The 17,993-nt window shown below is 42.4% G+C and overlaps 1 protein-coding gene across 2 annotated transcripts in view; it reads right to left on the reverse strand.

Annotated features, from left to right (window-relative positions):
* Positions 1-17,993, reverse strand: part of LOC139376126 (apoptosis regulator Bcl-2-like) — a 53,522-nt gene that overhangs the window by 23,841 nt on the left and 11,688 nt on the right. Inside the window, exon 2 of one of the 2 annotated variants that reach the window (XM_071118338.1) lies at positions 4,789-4,840. The exons of the other annotated variant lie outside the window; for it this stretch is intronic. Within the exon in view, the coding sequence (XP_070974439.1) occupies positions 4,789-4,840 (52 nt within the window). The remainder of the gene's footprint in view (positions 1-4,788; positions 4,841-17,993) is intronic. 2 annotated transcript variants of the gene reach the window in all.

Genomic DNA, 17,993 nt, shown 5'->3' on the forward strand with positions numbered 1-17,993 from the left:
CAAAAAAAAGTTTTTCTTTCAAAAACAGGGAAATGTCTAAGTGACCCCAAACTTTTTAACGGTAGTGTATACAGTATAACTGCATTCAAATAAAAAAAATAAGGGACATTTTACAATAAATTGAATACCTCAATTCCCACCAAAATCACTGAACTCATTTGTCCATGCCACCAAAATGTTTTATGTGACATAATTCCATCAATATCTGATAGATTATAAAAATTCTAAATGTTTGGAGTATCTTAATACATTGTCTTACTGTTGCATTTCTTATAATTGTTTTTAAAACTTTTTAACAATTTCGATGACCGTTGCTACTGAAAGGAACACAACTCACTACTCATTGCCGTGGGAAGATGTTTTGAGTCGGGGGTGCAGTGTGGGGGGGGGGGGCCTTTATAATAAAGCATTGCATGCATCTATCATCTCATTTGCATAGTGGCATACAGTTGAGCAGAAGCGTTTACATTTTTTGTTGTTGCAGGGTCCGAAAAAAAAGGTGGCCTTTTTCCCCCCATACAATTCTACTTCCTTTACATGACTGGTAACATGAGCAGAATGTTTCTAATATCACACAAATGATCAAAATGACATTCTGACATTTACAAACTGAGATCCATAAAAATGACCTTGTGGTGAATGCAATCATTAGCTCAGGCCAATGAAAAGAGGCGAGACACAGATTATACAATATTAGGTGGAAATATAATAGGCTACTAACAGTATAGACTACTAAATAAACCTTCCAGTGACACTGACTCACCCAAAGACAAAGATAACATGAATATCATATGTTTTCTCACTGGTGATGGCTGATGTGCTCATGCCAATATCACTAGGCTACTATGTTTTGTTAGTTTCTACAGACAGATTAGACTAGTCTTCTCTTTTCAGTCATTTGCTTTCCAAACAACGTTTTTCCCGCGACTGTATTTAGAAAGTTGCGAAAAGCCGATTGTAGCTGTTGTTCACTGACATCCACAAGCATAGAAACATAATCCATAGAATGGACGTGCCCATCAAGTCAGAACTGGCAGCCATTGCGAGTGTACTCTTGAGTTTACCGGACAAATTGCCAGGGTGAGAGGTTCCGAGGCCCTTCTATGGATTATATTTCTATGGCACTTGCTGCCCAAATTGTGTCTCTCTAGTATTTGAATAATTGTATTGCTTTCTGTACAAATTTATTTCAATTTATCAGAGGGTGCTGCAGCACCTCCAGCACCCCTACTTCCTGCAGCTATGCCACTGCTAGTCTTTCTCGCTGCTATAAATAACAGCAGGCTGCATGGCCAGGTCAGGGCTGAGGGCAGTTGCTGCCCAATCTAATAAAGCTGCTCTCTCTCATCTCCCCAACTCTGGAGCTTTGGCTGTTTAAAAGGCCAGCGATGACGTGTGAGGAGGAAAGGAGAAAATGGAACAGAACAGGGTAGCTGAGTCACCATGTACTTCCCCCCGGGGGAGGGGGGAGGATGAGTGAGGTTGGGGGTGGTGGTGTGGGCATGAGTACAGGAAGACTGACACTTTTTGTGTATTTTGCTATGCCCAGCAGAGTGGATGGACTGATAGCTTGTTTTGCGATAACATCTGTTGGCATTTACAATCAAACCATGGGAACCACCTAAAATCAGTCAACTATGGTCACTTTGCCTGGGTTAGGTGCATGAAAAGATTATGCCTAACTTCTTTTTTATTTTTTACCGTTCACTTGGACAAGTGAAGGCAATCTTGGAACGAGGTGCTTAGTACACCAAAGTGGTATGTGTGGTACCTGAAACACTAGACGTCCTAAATTGTTCAAGAAATGATTAGAAACAAGGTTCTAGAGCTAGAGCTGCTTGTTCCCAGTTCCACTCTGCACTCCTCATTTCCTGCCAACTCGCTATAAGCCTAAATTCAGTTCTTAAGGAACGATAGCACAACAAGGGGGCTGGATCCAAAACGATTGACACAACACTGTGGCAACTGAGTGAGCGTGGGAGCCCCCCGAGCCATGGCCAAGCCCCAGGGTAGTTCAGATGGAGGGCCTGATACGGCCTCACAGACCGCGGGAACTAGAAGATTCCCAGGTGGCCTGTGGCTTCCGTTGTGACAAGTACGCCCTGTGGGAGAAGTTAATTTCCTGTGACAGGGGCTCCACCACACTCTCCTCATGCCAGGTCGCAATTGTAAATGAGAACATGTTCTCAACTTGCCTACCTGGTTAAATAAAGGTGAAATAAAAATAAATAAAAATAAATGCCTTTTAAGGACTTATTCACTGATTCTGGTCCGTCCTTCAGGCCACGCAGCACACCGCCCCGTAGGCTTCTCTTGTATGGTCATTGATGCTTATTACACAACTTATAAGCAGAGACAGTGCTAAATGTGGACACCTAAAATAAATCACTATTTCGAGGCCCCTGACTTACGGGAAACAATAAGTGTTCTCTGGCTTAATCTAACTTAGCAGGCCTGAGCGGAGTTCCCACATCCGGTTTTTAAGTGGAAAAGGAAGCTAAGTTGAATTAGCTGTATTCCTGAAAACCGGACGCATCCGGTTGTTAGCAACTCCGTTAAGGGTGCCCCTGGCTAAACCCTCAGCAGATCATTTGCTGTGAGATCACTTCCTGTGGGGTGAGTGTGGAGATGACATCACTGTCTGGTTTGAGGCTGTATGGTTTCTCTACTGCAATAAGCCAGCCATGATCCATGGCCAAATCAAAGAGGCTGTAATATGTTCCTGTAACTAAGGGAGGCCTCCAGGCTAGCTAAACACTCAAACTAATACCATGGAGAAAGGGTGGAGGCACAGCTGGAGTGAGCTCGAGCTAGGGTGGGCTATGATCTGCTAGAGTGTTTAGGGTTTGTAGGCCTACCTATAACCAGTTAGGCTAGCAAATAGACTACACATGCAGATCACATTCAAAGATAGCTTACGCAATTTAATACAAACAGCTTGTAATGTACAGTACCAGTCAAAAGTTTGGACAGACCTACTAATTCAAGGGTTTTTCTTTTTTATTGACTATTTGTAGAATAATAGTGAAGACATCACAACTATGAAATAACACACATGGAATCACGTAGTAACCAAAAAAGTGTTCAACAAATCCAAATATAATTTATATTTGAGATTCTTCAAAGTAGCCACCCTTTGCCTTGATAACAGCTTTGCACACCCTTTGCATTATCTTAACCAGAGTCATGAGGTAATCACCTGGAATGCTTTTCAATTAACAGGTGTGTCTTGTTAAAACTTAATTTGTGGAATTTATTTTCTTCTTAATGTGTTTGAACCAATCAGTTGTGTTGTGACAAGGTAGGGATAGTATACAAAAGACAGCCTTATTTGGTAAAAGACCAAGTCCATATTATGGCAAGAACAGTTCAAATAAGCAAAGAGAAAAGACTGTCCGTCATTACTTTAAGACATGAAGGTCTGTCAATATGGAAAATGTCAAGAACTTTGAATGTTTCTTCAAGTGCAGTCGCGAAAACCATCAAGTGCTATAATGAAACTTGTTCTCATGAGGACTGCCACAAGAATGGAAGACCCAGAGTTACCTCTGCTGCAGAGGATAAATTCATTAGGGTTACCAGTCTAAGAAATTGCAGGCCAAATAAATGCTTCACAGAGTTCAAGTAACTAACACATCTCAACATCAACTGTTCAGAGGATACTGTGTGAATCAGGCCTTCATGGTCAAATTGCTGCAAAGAAACCACAACTAAAAGGACACCAATAATAAGAAGGGACTTGCTTGGGCAGAGAAACACGAGCAATGGACATTAGATTAGGAAATCTGTCCTTTGGTCTGATGAGTCCAAATTGGACATTTTTGGTTCCAACCGCCGTGTCTTTGTGAGATGCAGAGTAGGTGAATGGATGATCTCCGCATGTGTGGTTCCCACCGTGACACATGGAGGAGGAGGTGTGATGGTGTGGGGGTGCTTTGCTGGTGAAACTGTTTGTGATTTATTTATAATTCAAGGCACACTTAACCAACATGGCTAAAACAGCATTCTGCAGCGATACGCCATGCCATCCGGTTTGCGCTTAGTGGGACTATCATTTGTTTTTCAACAGGACAATGACCCAACACACCTCCAGGAGAATGATGGAGTGCTGCATCAGATGACCTGGCCTCCACAATCAACTGACCTCAACCAAATTGAGATGGTTTGGGATGAGTTGGACCGCAGAGTGAAGGAAAAGCAGCCAACATGTGCTCAGCATATTTGGGAACTCCTTCAAGACTATTGGAAAAGCATTCCAGGTGAAGCTGGTTGAGAGAATGCCAAGAGTGTGCAAAGCTTTCATCAAGGCAAAAGGTGGCTACTTTGAAGAATCAAAATTTGTTTAGCACTTTTTTGGTTACTACATGATTCCTTATGTGTTATTTCATAGTTTTAATGTCTTCACTATTATTCTACAATGTAGAAAATAGTCCAAATAAAGAAAAACCCTTGAATGAGTAGGTGTGTCCAAACTTTTGACTGGTACTGTATGTTTTTTATACACACTCAAAAGGTAGTGCGGTGTTTGCTTACCAGAGTAAATGAAATCAAAAGTGAGTTACTTATACCCCCTCCGTTTATGAGGTTTGGTAAGTAGCCCACATAATCATCATCCAACAGAGACTTCTAAGTCAGTGTAGGAGAAAGTATTAGCTAGAACATCAAAGATAGACAGCCGCTGTATCACTGAGTGTCTCCTTTCATTACAGCGATGTCTTGTAATGCAGAGCAAGCCTGTAATGAGCTCTCGTCAGTTTTGGCAACAAGATAGCAGAGGGAGTAGTTTACCTGATGTGACTGGTGTACATGAGGCTGTGGTTTCAGGTTCACCTTTTGGGATCTGTAAATGAGAGAGGCCACCGTCTAGGATGAGGTTCTAGGATCTCAGATGACCCGTTATTGTCAGGTAAAACAATAATCATCATGAAGTAGGCTCTCCCTCTGGAACTGCTTTGAAGTGGTGAGGAGACAAGCTAAGATTCACTAGGCCTGGGTCTGAAATGGCACCCTATTCCTTATATAGTGCGGGCCCTGGTCAAAAGTAGTGCACTAGGAATAAGGGAAGGGAATTACGGAAAGCTGAGGGACTGCCCACAGAAGTTGGCGATTTACCGCAGACTGGAATTCTGGAATGCGTAACAAAGCTGTCTCTCCTTCTCGGAACATGAGGTCATAGTCAAACGGGGGGATGGGGGAGGAAGAATGTGTTTCACATAAAACAATCTTCAGACTGAGTTTCAACCTCCCAGTGTTTGCTATGCCCTTCGGCCCTCTTTCTATGCTATCTGGAAGGACATAAGCTTGACCAAAGCAATACTTATTCAGTCGTCCAATATTGACAGAAACTCTGTTAACATCAGTGCAAACGATGTCCATAATGCCAAAGCAAACAAATTCTATGTTCCCTGCTAAAACAAAATACCTCCCCCCCTCGCCTTCCGCCTGGGAAACAAGGGATAAGTTCACCAACCCCTCTTTCTCTCTACCCTTCTCACTCTGTCTTCAGCAACCAGCTGATTTTAATCCCAGGCCAAGGGAAAGGAATGAGAAAAATGCATTGATGTGAGGAGACAAACAACTCCACTGTGTGTCTGAGCTGAGGGGGCTGATATGATAACTATTCACCCTTGAGATAAGCAAGTCTTGCTGCCTTCCTCCCTCAGATGAGTTAGCTAGCTAGCTTGCTGCCCATGAAGAACATCGCTTGGCTAACCACTACAGCAGAATTACACAATAAGACATGATAGGCCCTAGTTCAAGGCGGGCCAACACTCCTCGATGGTCTGGTTTGATGTATCAAGAGAATAAAAAGCAGCAAGGACAGAAAGATACACGACACCGAGTACATATTTGACTCGCATTTCTTGAGCCCTGGTGCAACTTTCTTCTGCTGCAACCAAAAACCTGAATAGTCTTCTCCCTAAAAACCTGAATAGTCTTCTCCCTAAAAACCTGAATAGTCTTCTCCCTTTGGTTAGCAATTTCTCAATTTCTTTAAAGGAGCCTACCGGGACAGTGACCTTCAATGTCTATGTGAAGAGAGTCATAACGGAAACAGGCCCAGCCCGTCTGATGAATGACAATAAATGGTCTATTGTGAGCTTATAAGTCTAGTGTGAAGGAGTGTGGAGAGCTAGCTAACAGGGTGGGTGTCACTTTCACAATCGAGTGAGGTTCGAAGCATTTTCTCAACAGCTCCCTGCTCCCTGTTAGACAAGTAAGAATCCTTGGGACATGTCAATGGATTGGCAACAAACTGCCTATTGGCTGTCTATTTAGAGGCCAAATAAAGAGCGCTAAAACTGAAAACATCTCAACTAAAATGTTTAAGTGTTAATTCAAATTGCTTGACACATTTGGAAAACTGAAATTGATACTGCTTTGGGACCAGAATCAATTTGTCATCATTTGTTAACATAATTATTGCCAGTTTGTTATCAGCAGAAGAAACTGAGAGGAAACAGATGACTCTTGTCAGATGACTTTTGACATTGAAAAACAAGTTGGGCATACAGTACATTACACAACCCACTAGGCACACACTGGTTAAATGAATGTTGTTTCCACGTCATACCATTGTATTGACAATGAATTTACGTCTGTGCTCAGTGAGAAGTGTGTTCCAATTCTCTGTTTGGCATCAGTTAACCATATCCTGCCACCATTTACCCTGAACCTATATGCCGTCCCTTTCTGGCTGTGCCAAGCATTTACCCTGGTATTAAGCCATCTATCTCTCACTGGCCATGCCACCCATTGCCCTGGCATGGCACTAGCTGTCTCTTTCTGGTCCCGCAGCTTGTGTGTCTGGATGCTGGCAGCCCTCTGCCAAGCCCTCCCTAGGCCAGAGGCCCCCAGTGCCTGTGTGATGTTGTGGAGGATGGAGCTCCTGTTTAGCCTGTGGTCCTGTAATCCTGTAATTAAGCCACTATGAACGTCAGGATGGATGGATAGATAGAGGGATGATAGAACAAGCCAAATGAGTAGCCAACTGATGCCGTGTGTTTTCTCTAGTAAGAATATAAATCAACTGATGACGTGTGTTTTCTCTAGTAAGAATATAAATCAAAAGATGTGTCGTGAGTTTCTTGAGTGTTCTGTACTTGTGACCTAACGCAAGGCCCTCTGGAAAGTCAACAACATTTAAAAAAGAAAGGATATTGTTTTTTTGTTTTTTTTCATTACATTGGTTGTTTTTCCTTTGAAACACTGCTGCTCACCACTAAGTGTCATAAAATAGCTGAGAATATAAATGAAACCCTTTTATGGGTCTTATTACTGACTTAATGAACTTGTGTTGGCAATATTCATGGCCGTAAACCCTGTCTAGACATGTCTATGGGCTGTTCGTATTCTTCTTGTTTGGTCCTAACAAGCAAACAGGAGCACTTCATAACTGGATCAAGACATAACAGGGCTGTATGAAGTTTCTCTGTGTCTTAAGCCGCATGCAGACCAGCGTAACATAGAGGGGACAGCTAGTGCTGCCATCATCATAATACTGCAGTGGCAGAGTCTATCTCCTCCACTCCTCCACCCTCCTCTTGACAATGGCAAGATTCCTAGATTAAATATGCACTATGCAGAAATCGCTCTGCCATTTCCTGGTTGCTAAAATTCGAATAGTTCGACGATTTTCAGTTTAAGTGGCAAAGCAAGCAATTATAGTGTAGAAACTCGTTGCACAATTTAAACCCCTGTCAAATATATTTTCTATAAGCAAAAACATTGTATTTTCAGTTGTTTGAAGCTGGTGTACAAAACCCAAAATTAAAAGACGCAAAAACAAAACTTAAGAATGGAAAGCATAGAAACAGTGTGCATACAACAGATCTACAGCTTCTAAGACTTGCTTTTAATTAGAATGATGACATATCTATAACTCACATTTCTATGTGGATTTGGTTGGGTTGCCCAAAAAGTTACATATGGCAAATTTAACATAATGTAGACCCTTCAGAATAGCATAGTGGAGAGATTCACATCAGCTTCTCTAAATGCAGTAGACATCTTCTAAGAGCCTGAGGGTACCAACAAAAGGAATGTTCTCTTATTCAATCTGATAGGATCTACTTGTACTGTGGGTGAGCAAAGACATGCACGAGAAGTTTACGTGAGTGGAGGTTACCTGATCTCTGTGCTATAACTTGGCGTACTGTACCTGTACCGTACGTAGGAATGTTGCCCCAGCGAGCTTTCATCTCTTTGACATCACACGTGCATCACTTTCCCCATACTTCAAAACCAATCAGATGCCATCAAAGGTTACTGCCAGAGGGGGGAGGGGGGCAAGCCCGCCAGAAATCACAAGCTGCTACTGTCATGCCAAAGCTGTCAGCTTAAAAGTGCTAAAATGCTCATCTACCCATCCCAAGGTCTTTCTCATACAAGCATTGACATTCTTTCCTCTGTATTTTTTTCAGTCCGAAGGAGAAAAAGGGATCGTACTAGCCTCCATTTAAACATTCCTGTGTAACACAACTTGAAGGTGAATGTTTTGCAAGGTTAGATTCATCCTCCTTAATGACACCAAGGTTAGATGCATCCTCCTCAATGACACCAAGGTTAGATGCATCCTCCTTAATGACACCAAGGTTAGATGCATCCTCCTTAATGACACCAAGGTTAGATGCATCCTCCTCAATGACACCAAGGTTAGATGCATCCTCCTTAATGACACCAAGGTTAGATGCATCCTCCTTAATGACACCAAGGTTAGATCCATCCTCCTCAATGACACCAAGGTTAGATGCATCCTCCTTAATGACACCAAGGTTAGATGCATCCTCCTTAATGACATCAAGGTTAGATGCATCCTCCTTAATGACACCAAGGTTAGATGCATCCTCCTTAGTGACACCAAGGTTAGATGCTTCCTCCTCAATAACACCAACACTAATCTCTCAAGTTGTCAAATCAATCAAGTAAGCAGTCAATCAGTCAATCACCTAAAAAGTCACAGTGATTGACCTAGTTTTGGCCATCAACGATAATCTATTTTCTGGAGGAAAGTTTCCTCTATTACAAGAAATCACATGGAGAAAGAGGAGAAAATGATTTCTTCAGATGTCCATGTACTGCACGACACTACGGTGCTTATTTACCAATCACCCCAATGTCTTTTGGAGGCATACTCTGTTCAGTATTTCAAGGAAATGTCAATAATGCCATGCTGTTTGGTAATGGCCAGTGTTGCGCAGTGGATCGTGGGATTTCCCCAGCAGTGGAGGCTGGACTGGGCTGTCGTGGCTGGAGCTGTATCGCCATGGGGCCATCTGCCCCCCCCCATGGCTCACATGTCACTCTGTGACAAGACAATATTATTGATTCACACCAATACATCCGCTTCTGTGTGTGTGTGTGTGTGTGTTTTATGCGTGTGTGTGTTTTATGTGTGTGTGAATGGCTACTATTTGGTCAGTGAACCTCAACAACGGTTTGGCTTACTCTTCATCGTGTCCCTGAGAGATCATGGAACGGCTATGATAAGGCACATATTATTGATTGTACATTGTACAGCGGTAGCCAATAGCCATGGTTGCCCTAGAAATAATGAAAAATAGGGCATTTTCCCTGCCAGCCTTTTTGGAACAGGTCCCAAAATATCTTGCGTAGCCAGCTACTGGGCAGAACCATTCAACCTTCCCCACGTATAATGGGACATTGGAGTTTGCCCAGTGGCAAAGTCAACTTGCGTCTCAATAGACCCCCTCATTATCTAGTTCCAAGCGTAGCTAGAAATATGGAACAATCTTTTTTATCTCCAACTTCAAATAGTTCATTAAAGGCACATAGATTATTTTAAGTAGGTAGGGTTTCTGTGTTGTTAGTGGTAGTGGTGCCACGATACCGTGCAGTGTTTAATTCATACAATTAAAGCGCTAAGGGGAGCAGTAATAGAAGTAATAGCAGCACATCTATATTTAGAGGCCTCTCACATGGCCCTGCATTTTTCAAGGATCTCTACTGTCACCTGACACTGCAAGTCAGGTCTTGAGGTAATAAGCGAATGTGTGTGTTTGTGTGTGTGTGTGTGCGTGTGTGTGTGCGCGTGTGTAAGATATCTCCCCATCACTACATCAGCAGCCCTGGGGCTCTATTTGATGGACATCCATTTAGTGTCAAGAGTTTATGGTGCCCATATATTATTCATCTATGGTAGTGCCTAAGAGCAGAACAGCACAGCATAAACACAAGCACACATAAACAACCAGGTTAAATACATAGTGCTCTTGACACACACACACACACATGGAAACAGACACACTGCTCTGGTGGTCTGTGTATGAACTATTCATGGCCTGGCCTGAAGCGATTGTCCACGAATGAACAAACCGTCCAGCGCCGTCCACACCCTTGGCTGTTCTGGTCACTCAGGAAAGCTACACCCAGGACCTTTCTCATTATTTATGTAGTCAGTTCCTGAGCTGCAGACATTCCAATTGCTCTCCTGAGAAGAGGCAGAAATAAGCACAGGACAGGAGGGGTGTGGAGGGCCTGGGGGAGAAGAGAGGAAGGACCAAAGGTCATATCCTCTCACACTGAGAGTGCACTGTAAAAAAAGGCTACTTAACCAATTGCTTAATCAGCATTATTCTGTGAATTGAGTAGACTTCAAAAGGACAAACATTTGACTTAATGTGTTAAAGTTTGTGAGATGCAGAGTGGGGGAAGGGATGATCTCTGCATGTGTGGTTCCCACCGTGAAGCATGGAGGAGGAGGTGTGATGGTGTGGGGGTGCTTTGCTGGTGACACAGTCAGTGATTTTATTTAGAATTCAAGGCACACTTAACCAGCATGGTTACCACAGCATTCTGCAGCGTTACGCTATCCCATCTAGTTTGCGCAAGTGGGACTATCATTTGTTTTCAACAGGACAATGACCCAAACACACCTCCAGGCTGTGTAAGGGCTATTTGACCAAGGAGAGTGATGGAGTGCTGCACCAGATGACCTGGCCTCCACAATCATTCAACCTCAACCCAATTGAGATGGTGTAAAGGGTGCGTGCAGGTGGCAGAGAAGTCAGGCGCAGGAGAACCAACTTGGTATAAACGGAGTCGTTTAATAAGTGCTCACAAAACTCAGAAAACCAAAATATACAAAATAATAAAAGTGGGTACAAAACCCGTGGCACACCAGAACATAACTACACATAACATACAATCAAACAATCACCGACAAGGACATGAGGGGAAACAGAGGGTTAAATACACAACATGCAATTGATGGGATTGGAACGAGATGTGAAGGAAGACAAGACAAAACCAATGGAAAATGAAAAATGGATCAGCGATGGCTAGAAAGTCGGTGACGTCAACCGCCGAACACCGCCCGAAAAGGGGAGAGACCGACTTCGGCGGACGTCGTGACAGATGGTTTGGAAAAGCAGCCAACAATTGCTCAACATATGTGGGAACTCCTTCAAAACTGTTGGAAAAGCATTCCTCATGAAGCTGGTTGAGAGAATGCCAAGACTGTGCAAAGCTGTCATCGAGGCAAAAGGGTGGCTACTTTGAAGAATCTCATTTTGATACTACATGATTCCATATGTGTTATTTCATATTTCTGATGTCTTCACTATTATTCTATTATAGAAAATAGTGAAAATAAAGAAAAAGTAGGTGTGTCCAAACTTTTGACTGGTACTGTATATATATATTCCGGTAGACGGAAACAGCCCGGTGTAATTGAGATTATTCTGGGCAGTCATTCATTTTGATTCTGGGCTGAGTCCGACACCCGATTCCGGGCTGATTCAAGCAGTTCCGGCCCCCCGGAAGAGGGCCGCTTCTGGGCCAATTCCTCATTGCTAGCTGGGTTAAGTCTGATTTGGATATATTTGGCTGTTTTTGCTGCATAACATGTAGAAGTTGTCTCTTTTCAGTGTTAGAAGAAGTGACTGCTAAATGCTAAGTCCCGATCGTATAATATGCTTGGCATAGCAGCATACAGAAATCGTTGACGGTATTCAAAGGTGTTTTTTTACCTGTAATGTAATTGATTGGTAATGATGTCATGAACATGTGTTGGGGTTAACATCCATGAAACCATTATGCTCCAATTTTACCTCAACATTGAGTGAAATACATACACAGTTGAAGTCGGAAGTTTACATAGCCCTTAGCCAAATACATTTAAACTCAGTTTTTCACAATTCCTGACATTTAATCCCAGTAAAAATCCCCTGTTTTAAGTCAGTTAGGATCACCACTTTCCTTTAAGAATGTGAAATGTCAGAATAATAGTAGAGAGAATGATTTATTTCAGCTTTTATTTCTTTCATCACATTCCCAGTGGGTCAGAAGTTTACATATACTCAATTATTATTTGGTAGAATTGCCTTAAATTGTTTAACAAGGTCAAATGTTTCGGGTAGCCTTCCACAAGCTTCCCACAATAAGTTGGGTGAATTTTGGCCCATTCCTCCTGACAGAGCTGGTGTAACTGAGTCAGGTTTGTAGGCCTCCTTGCTCGCACAAGCTTTTTCAGTTCTGCCAGCAAATTTTCCACAGGATTGGAAGTATGCTTGGGGTCATTGTCCATTTGACCAAGCTTTAACTGATGTCTTGATATGTTGCTAAAATATATCCACACAATTTTCTGTCCTCATGATGCCATCTATTTTGTGAAGTGCACTAGGCCCTCCTGCAGCAAAGCACCATCACAACATTATTCTGCCACCCCCATGCTTCACAGTTGGGATGATGTTCTTTGGCTTGCAAGCCTCCCCCTTTTTCCTCCAAACATAACGATGGTCATTAATGCCAAACAGCTCTATTTTTGTTTCATCGGACCAGAGGACATTTCTCCAAAACGTACGATCTTTGTCCCCATGTGCAGTTGCAAACCGGCTTTTTATGGCGATTTTGGAGCAGTGGCTTCTTCCTTGCTGAGCGGACTTTCAGGTTATGTCGATATAGGTCCCATTTTACTGTGGATATAGATACTTTTGTACCGGTTTCCTCCAGCATCTTCTTAAGGTCCTTTGCTGTTGTTCTGGGATTGATTTGCACTTTTCGCACCGAAGTACGTTCATCTCTAGGAGACAGAACGCGTCTCTTTCCTGAGCGGTATGGCGGCTGAGTGGTCCAATGGTGTTTATACTTGCGTACTGTTGTTTGTACAGGTCAACATGGTACCTTCAGACGTTTGGAAATTGCTGCCAAGGATGAACCAGACTTGTGGAGGTCTACAATTTTTTTTCTGATGTCTTGGCTGATTTCTTTTGATTTTCCCATGATGTCAAGCAAAGAGGCCCTGAGTTTGAAGGTAGGCCTTGAAATACATTTGACTCAAATTATGTCAATTAGCTTATCAGAGGTTTCTAAAGCCATGACATCATTTTCTGGAATTTTCCAAGTAGTTTAAAGGCACAGTCAACTTAGTGTTTGTAAACTTCTGACTCACTGGAATTGTGATACAATGAATTATAAGTGAAATAATCTGTCTGTAAACAATTGTTTAAAATATTACTTGTGTCATGCACAAAGTAGATGTCCTAACCGACTTGCCAAAACTATAGTTTGTTAACAAGAAATTTGTGGAGTGGTTGAAAAATGAGTTTTAATGACTCCAACCTAAGTGTATGTAAACTTCCGAGTTCAACTGTATAAACAATAGCCTAAATGTAGACACATTTTGCTGGAGGGCAATGAGTAGACTTGGGATCTTTCCCCCATGGCTCTTTCCCATATGGATTTCCATTGCAATTCCACTGTTTTGGTCGAGTTCGATTGACCTCTTTACCACATCTATTGCGAGTGTACCCGTGACTTTAACAGTGAAATTGGCAGGGTTAGAGGTTCCAAGTTCTATTCATTCAATTTCTATGTGTGCTGCTGCTGCATTGTTGGGGGTGTTTTTTGCCTAGGCAACCGAAGACTCGTTTGTTTCAGCAAGGAGCAACAAAGTTTAATCACTTTGTTAAGAGTCCATGTTATGGCCGAAACAGACTCGACCGCACGAATGCCCGGCCATCCCATCTACAGTCAGCTGTTCGTTCCACACAACAACATTCCGTTTTTTTTAACGGTAATGACCGTTGTTGTTTTTTACATGACGGCCTTCATCCATAACCGTCAGTTACATGGATATACTGTAATTGTGCCAGCCCTAACTAAACCAATTATTTAATCAGCAATATTATGTGAGTTGAGTAGACTTCAAAAGGACGAGAACTTGAACTGATGTGTTAAAGTGTGTTTGCTCAACACACTCTGCTTGAGTCAGCCAAATGTGATCAAGCTTGTTGAGTAAAATTACAAATTAATGTTTGCTCAAAACAACTGAAAACCATGCCCATCATTATCATATTTCCCAGCATGCTTTCTTGCAGGTAGATTTTTCAGAATTGTTTGTTTCAATACCTGTTTTTGCATGTAATTTGATTGGTTGATTAACCTTATGCTACACAAACATAAATAACATACATTTTTCTTTACTAATCCAATCTGTTAGTAGTTGGACTTATTGCGCTCGTTACTGAAATGGCTGTTTAAAGTTGATATGATTTATGTAGTTTCATTAAGGAATCTTCCTTACCCCGGCAGTCATTCTGGATGCAGGTTGTGGGTGATTAAAAAGTTCCAATTGATTGCTATCCTCACTCTGCCTAGATTCCAATAGGAATTACACATCACTTTGCAAGGCAACATAACGTGACTTGCAAAGTGATGTGGCCTGTAAACCAGTAGTTTCAGACCACCATGTTAGGGTGTAACTAGGCCCTTAAAGAAAGGCCTGATGATATATGTAATGTATTGCCATAAATAATTTTATTTTAAAGATAATATATTCACTTAAAAGGCAAGGCACTCTGGGAAAAATGCAAATAAAGTAGAATTAGGGATGCACGATATATCGGTAAGCATATCGGAATCGGACTATATTAGCTAAACATGCCAACATCGGCCCGATGTCTAGTTTAACGACGATGTGCAAAACCGATGTCAAAGCTGATGTGCATACCTATATAACATACCTATATAACATACCTATATAACGTAGGTAGATGACGTAATGTCGCCACAGAAAAATATAGCGCTACATGTGCAACACAGCATTCCTAACCTAGCCCACAATGTCTGCTGTGTGGATCGAGCAGTCAACAAGTCGAGCAGTTATTTGAAAGAGTAAGAACATTTCAGCGAGACAACTCAAAGGCAAAATCCATTAACGCCAAGATAATGGAATTTATTGCCTTTGACAATCAACCGTTCTCTGTCGTGGATTATGTTGGCTTTCGCCGACTGGTCGAGCACCTCGAGCCCTGGTACACACTACCAAGTAGGCGCTATTTTTCAGATGCTGCACTACCAGAGTTACACAGTATTGTTGAAACGCACATCCATGAACTACTTGCTATGGGCGTCACTGTTATTAACTTCACGACTGACATTTGGACCAGCGATGTCAGCTCCATGAGCATGCTGAGTCTGACAGCACAGTTAGTCGATGAGGATTCGTACTGATGAAAGCCGTATTGCTCAAGAATGTGCTGGTTCTCATGCCGCTGCTGCCCTTTCAATGGCATTCGAGAACATGTTTGAAACATGGAAACATGAACACACACCTAGCTCCATTCAAACAACTGACTGGAGAAATAAGCTCATCAACTGCGTCTGCATCAGACATGATACCATCTGTCATGGCATTGAAACACCTGCTGTGAACAAGCGATTCGGTGGCATTCTCTCTGAGCCTCTTTACTGTGTCGCCACCATGCTCGATGCTAGGTACAAGGACCACTACTTTGATGCAGACAAGAAAACTGGGTTTACGTGAAATGTTAGACACAGCTGAGCTGGACAAAATGGAAATGGAAACGGTGTGTTTGTGTGTGTGTGTGTGTGTGTGTGTGTGTGTGTGTGTGTGTGTGTGTGTGTGTGTGTGTGTGTGTGTGTGTGTGTGTGTGTGTGTGTTTCAACTATTTAACTATACTAGAATGCTTAAAAGGCTGCTAAAATGTTCAATATCAGTTATCGGTATCGGATTTTTTGGCAGGGAAAATATTGGATATCGGAATCGGCCAAAAATGTCATATTGGTGCATCCCTAGATAGAATATATTCTCAAATTGAGCTGTATATATATTCTCAAATTGAACTGTATACTCAACATAAAATTCTATGTTGTTTCAGCTATATTCCCAAATGTTGAACAAACTCACAATCCTATTGCAGCTTGATGCATTACAGTCTTTTACAGTGTGTATTCATGTCAGAGAGACCTGGCTCTATCAGTCCAAAATGTTTTTGAGATTACAGCAACTGACTCTCTCTCTTTCTTTCTTTCTTTCTCTCTGCTGATGAGTGGAAACAGAGTGGCAGATGTTGAGCGACTGATGCCCAATCAAACTCTGCTTTCCGCACTACACTCTGCAGAGGGGTACAACAGAGGGGGTAAATTTGGCTGCTCCGGCAAAGCTCATACATGCTTTTTAAATCTCCCTTATACAACCCCAGTCCTATAGTCCACATCATCCCAACATTTAACAATAGTTTTGGGGTTGATTTATGTTTAGAAAGCATCTGGATCTGTTGATAGCTGTATCAGGCTTCTGAAACCCCACCGATCATCTCTGGCTAATGGCTGCACGTTCCCATTCCGCCATGACATCAAACTAAAACGTATCAACCTCTGGGGCTTGGATGGGCAAGAATGGACTCTATAAACCCATCTGTCAGGATGAATGGCCGATGGCACCAAATGACACTCGGAAACATGGACATTTTTCGGAAATGAGAGTTGCAGTTGGTGGACTGCGGGTAGTGATGAGAGTTTTTTTATATATATATTTTTCCCAATTTCCCGAGAGCCCTGGTCAAAAGTAGTGCACTATTTATGGAATAGTATTCCATTTGGGATGCACCCAGGTCTCCATTGTCAGCTCGGCGCAGGAGAAACAGGTTCTCCCTTCCATCCTGTGCAGGCATGTCACCCTGATGGAGATTAATGACTTCCCAACTGTCCCTGTTCCCCTCATCCCCGAACAGAGGGGGAAAGGGAGAGGAAGAGATGAAGGGGAGCAGACAGACCATATGCCCACAGCAGCACAGTATCCTAGCAACACCTCCCCGCTCAACCCCCTTATCCTGATTTTGGTAGTACCCTCTCCAGGACTGACCCAGTCAAATTTGTTCTACATTATTACAACAAACACCTGCCCTTAGACAAGACCACCTGGTTCACAGTACTCCTTAGACGACCCCGTCCGTGGTGTTTGGACTGGCCCGAGTGAATTCTTCCTGTCCCCCACCCTCTAATCACCTGCCTCTAACTCCCTCATGATGGGTCTTCCAGGGGCTCTCATCCATCCTCTACCCCTCCTCCTACTGTATGAAAACCCAAAACAAAGGTAGTAATTAGAAGTGATATCATCTTCTGCACATCTATCACCCAAGTGTTTAATTTGCCATACTGTAATAATTTCGCCACTATGGCCTATTTATTGCCTCACCCTCCCTTATCCTACCTCATTTGCACACACTGTATATAGACTTTCTCTATTGTATTATTGACTGTATGTTTGTTTGTTCCATGTGTAACTGTGTTGTTGTTTGTGTCGCACTGCTTTGCTTTATCTTGGCCAGGTCGCAGTTGTAAATGAGAACTTGTTCTCAACTGGCCTACCTGGTTAAATAAAGGTGAAATAAAATAAAAATAAAAATAAGTGAGAGTGGAGTTCGGTGTCTTCAAATAAACTCGGAACCTTTTGTGAACCAGACTTTAAAAAATACCAAAATAACATCGGCCAATGTTAAGCTTAACCCATTATCGTTGCAATTGTGTTAACTGTAGTCCTGGACAAGCTGTGTGACCTGTGTTGTATTTTAACAGAGTACATTTTGGCCAGACTCGACCTCAGCTAGACTACTCCCTGCGGTTAAGTGTGTCAATTCAGAAGGAAGTTGGCAGTCGTCTGCCATCCAGGGCGCCACTACCCAATCGCTCATTATTTACCGAAAGTCCCACAAATAAACACAGGTGTA

The sequence above is a fragment of the Oncorhynchus clarkii genome, chromosome 20 (genome assembly GCF_045791955.1).
Source record: "Oncorhynchus clarkii lewisi isolate Uvic-CL-2024 chromosome 20, UVic_Ocla_1.0, whole genome shotgun sequence".
In the NCBI taxonomy this organism is placed as follows: Eukaryota; Metazoa; Chordata; class Actinopteri; order Salmoniformes; family Salmonidae; genus Oncorhynchus; species Oncorhynchus clarkii.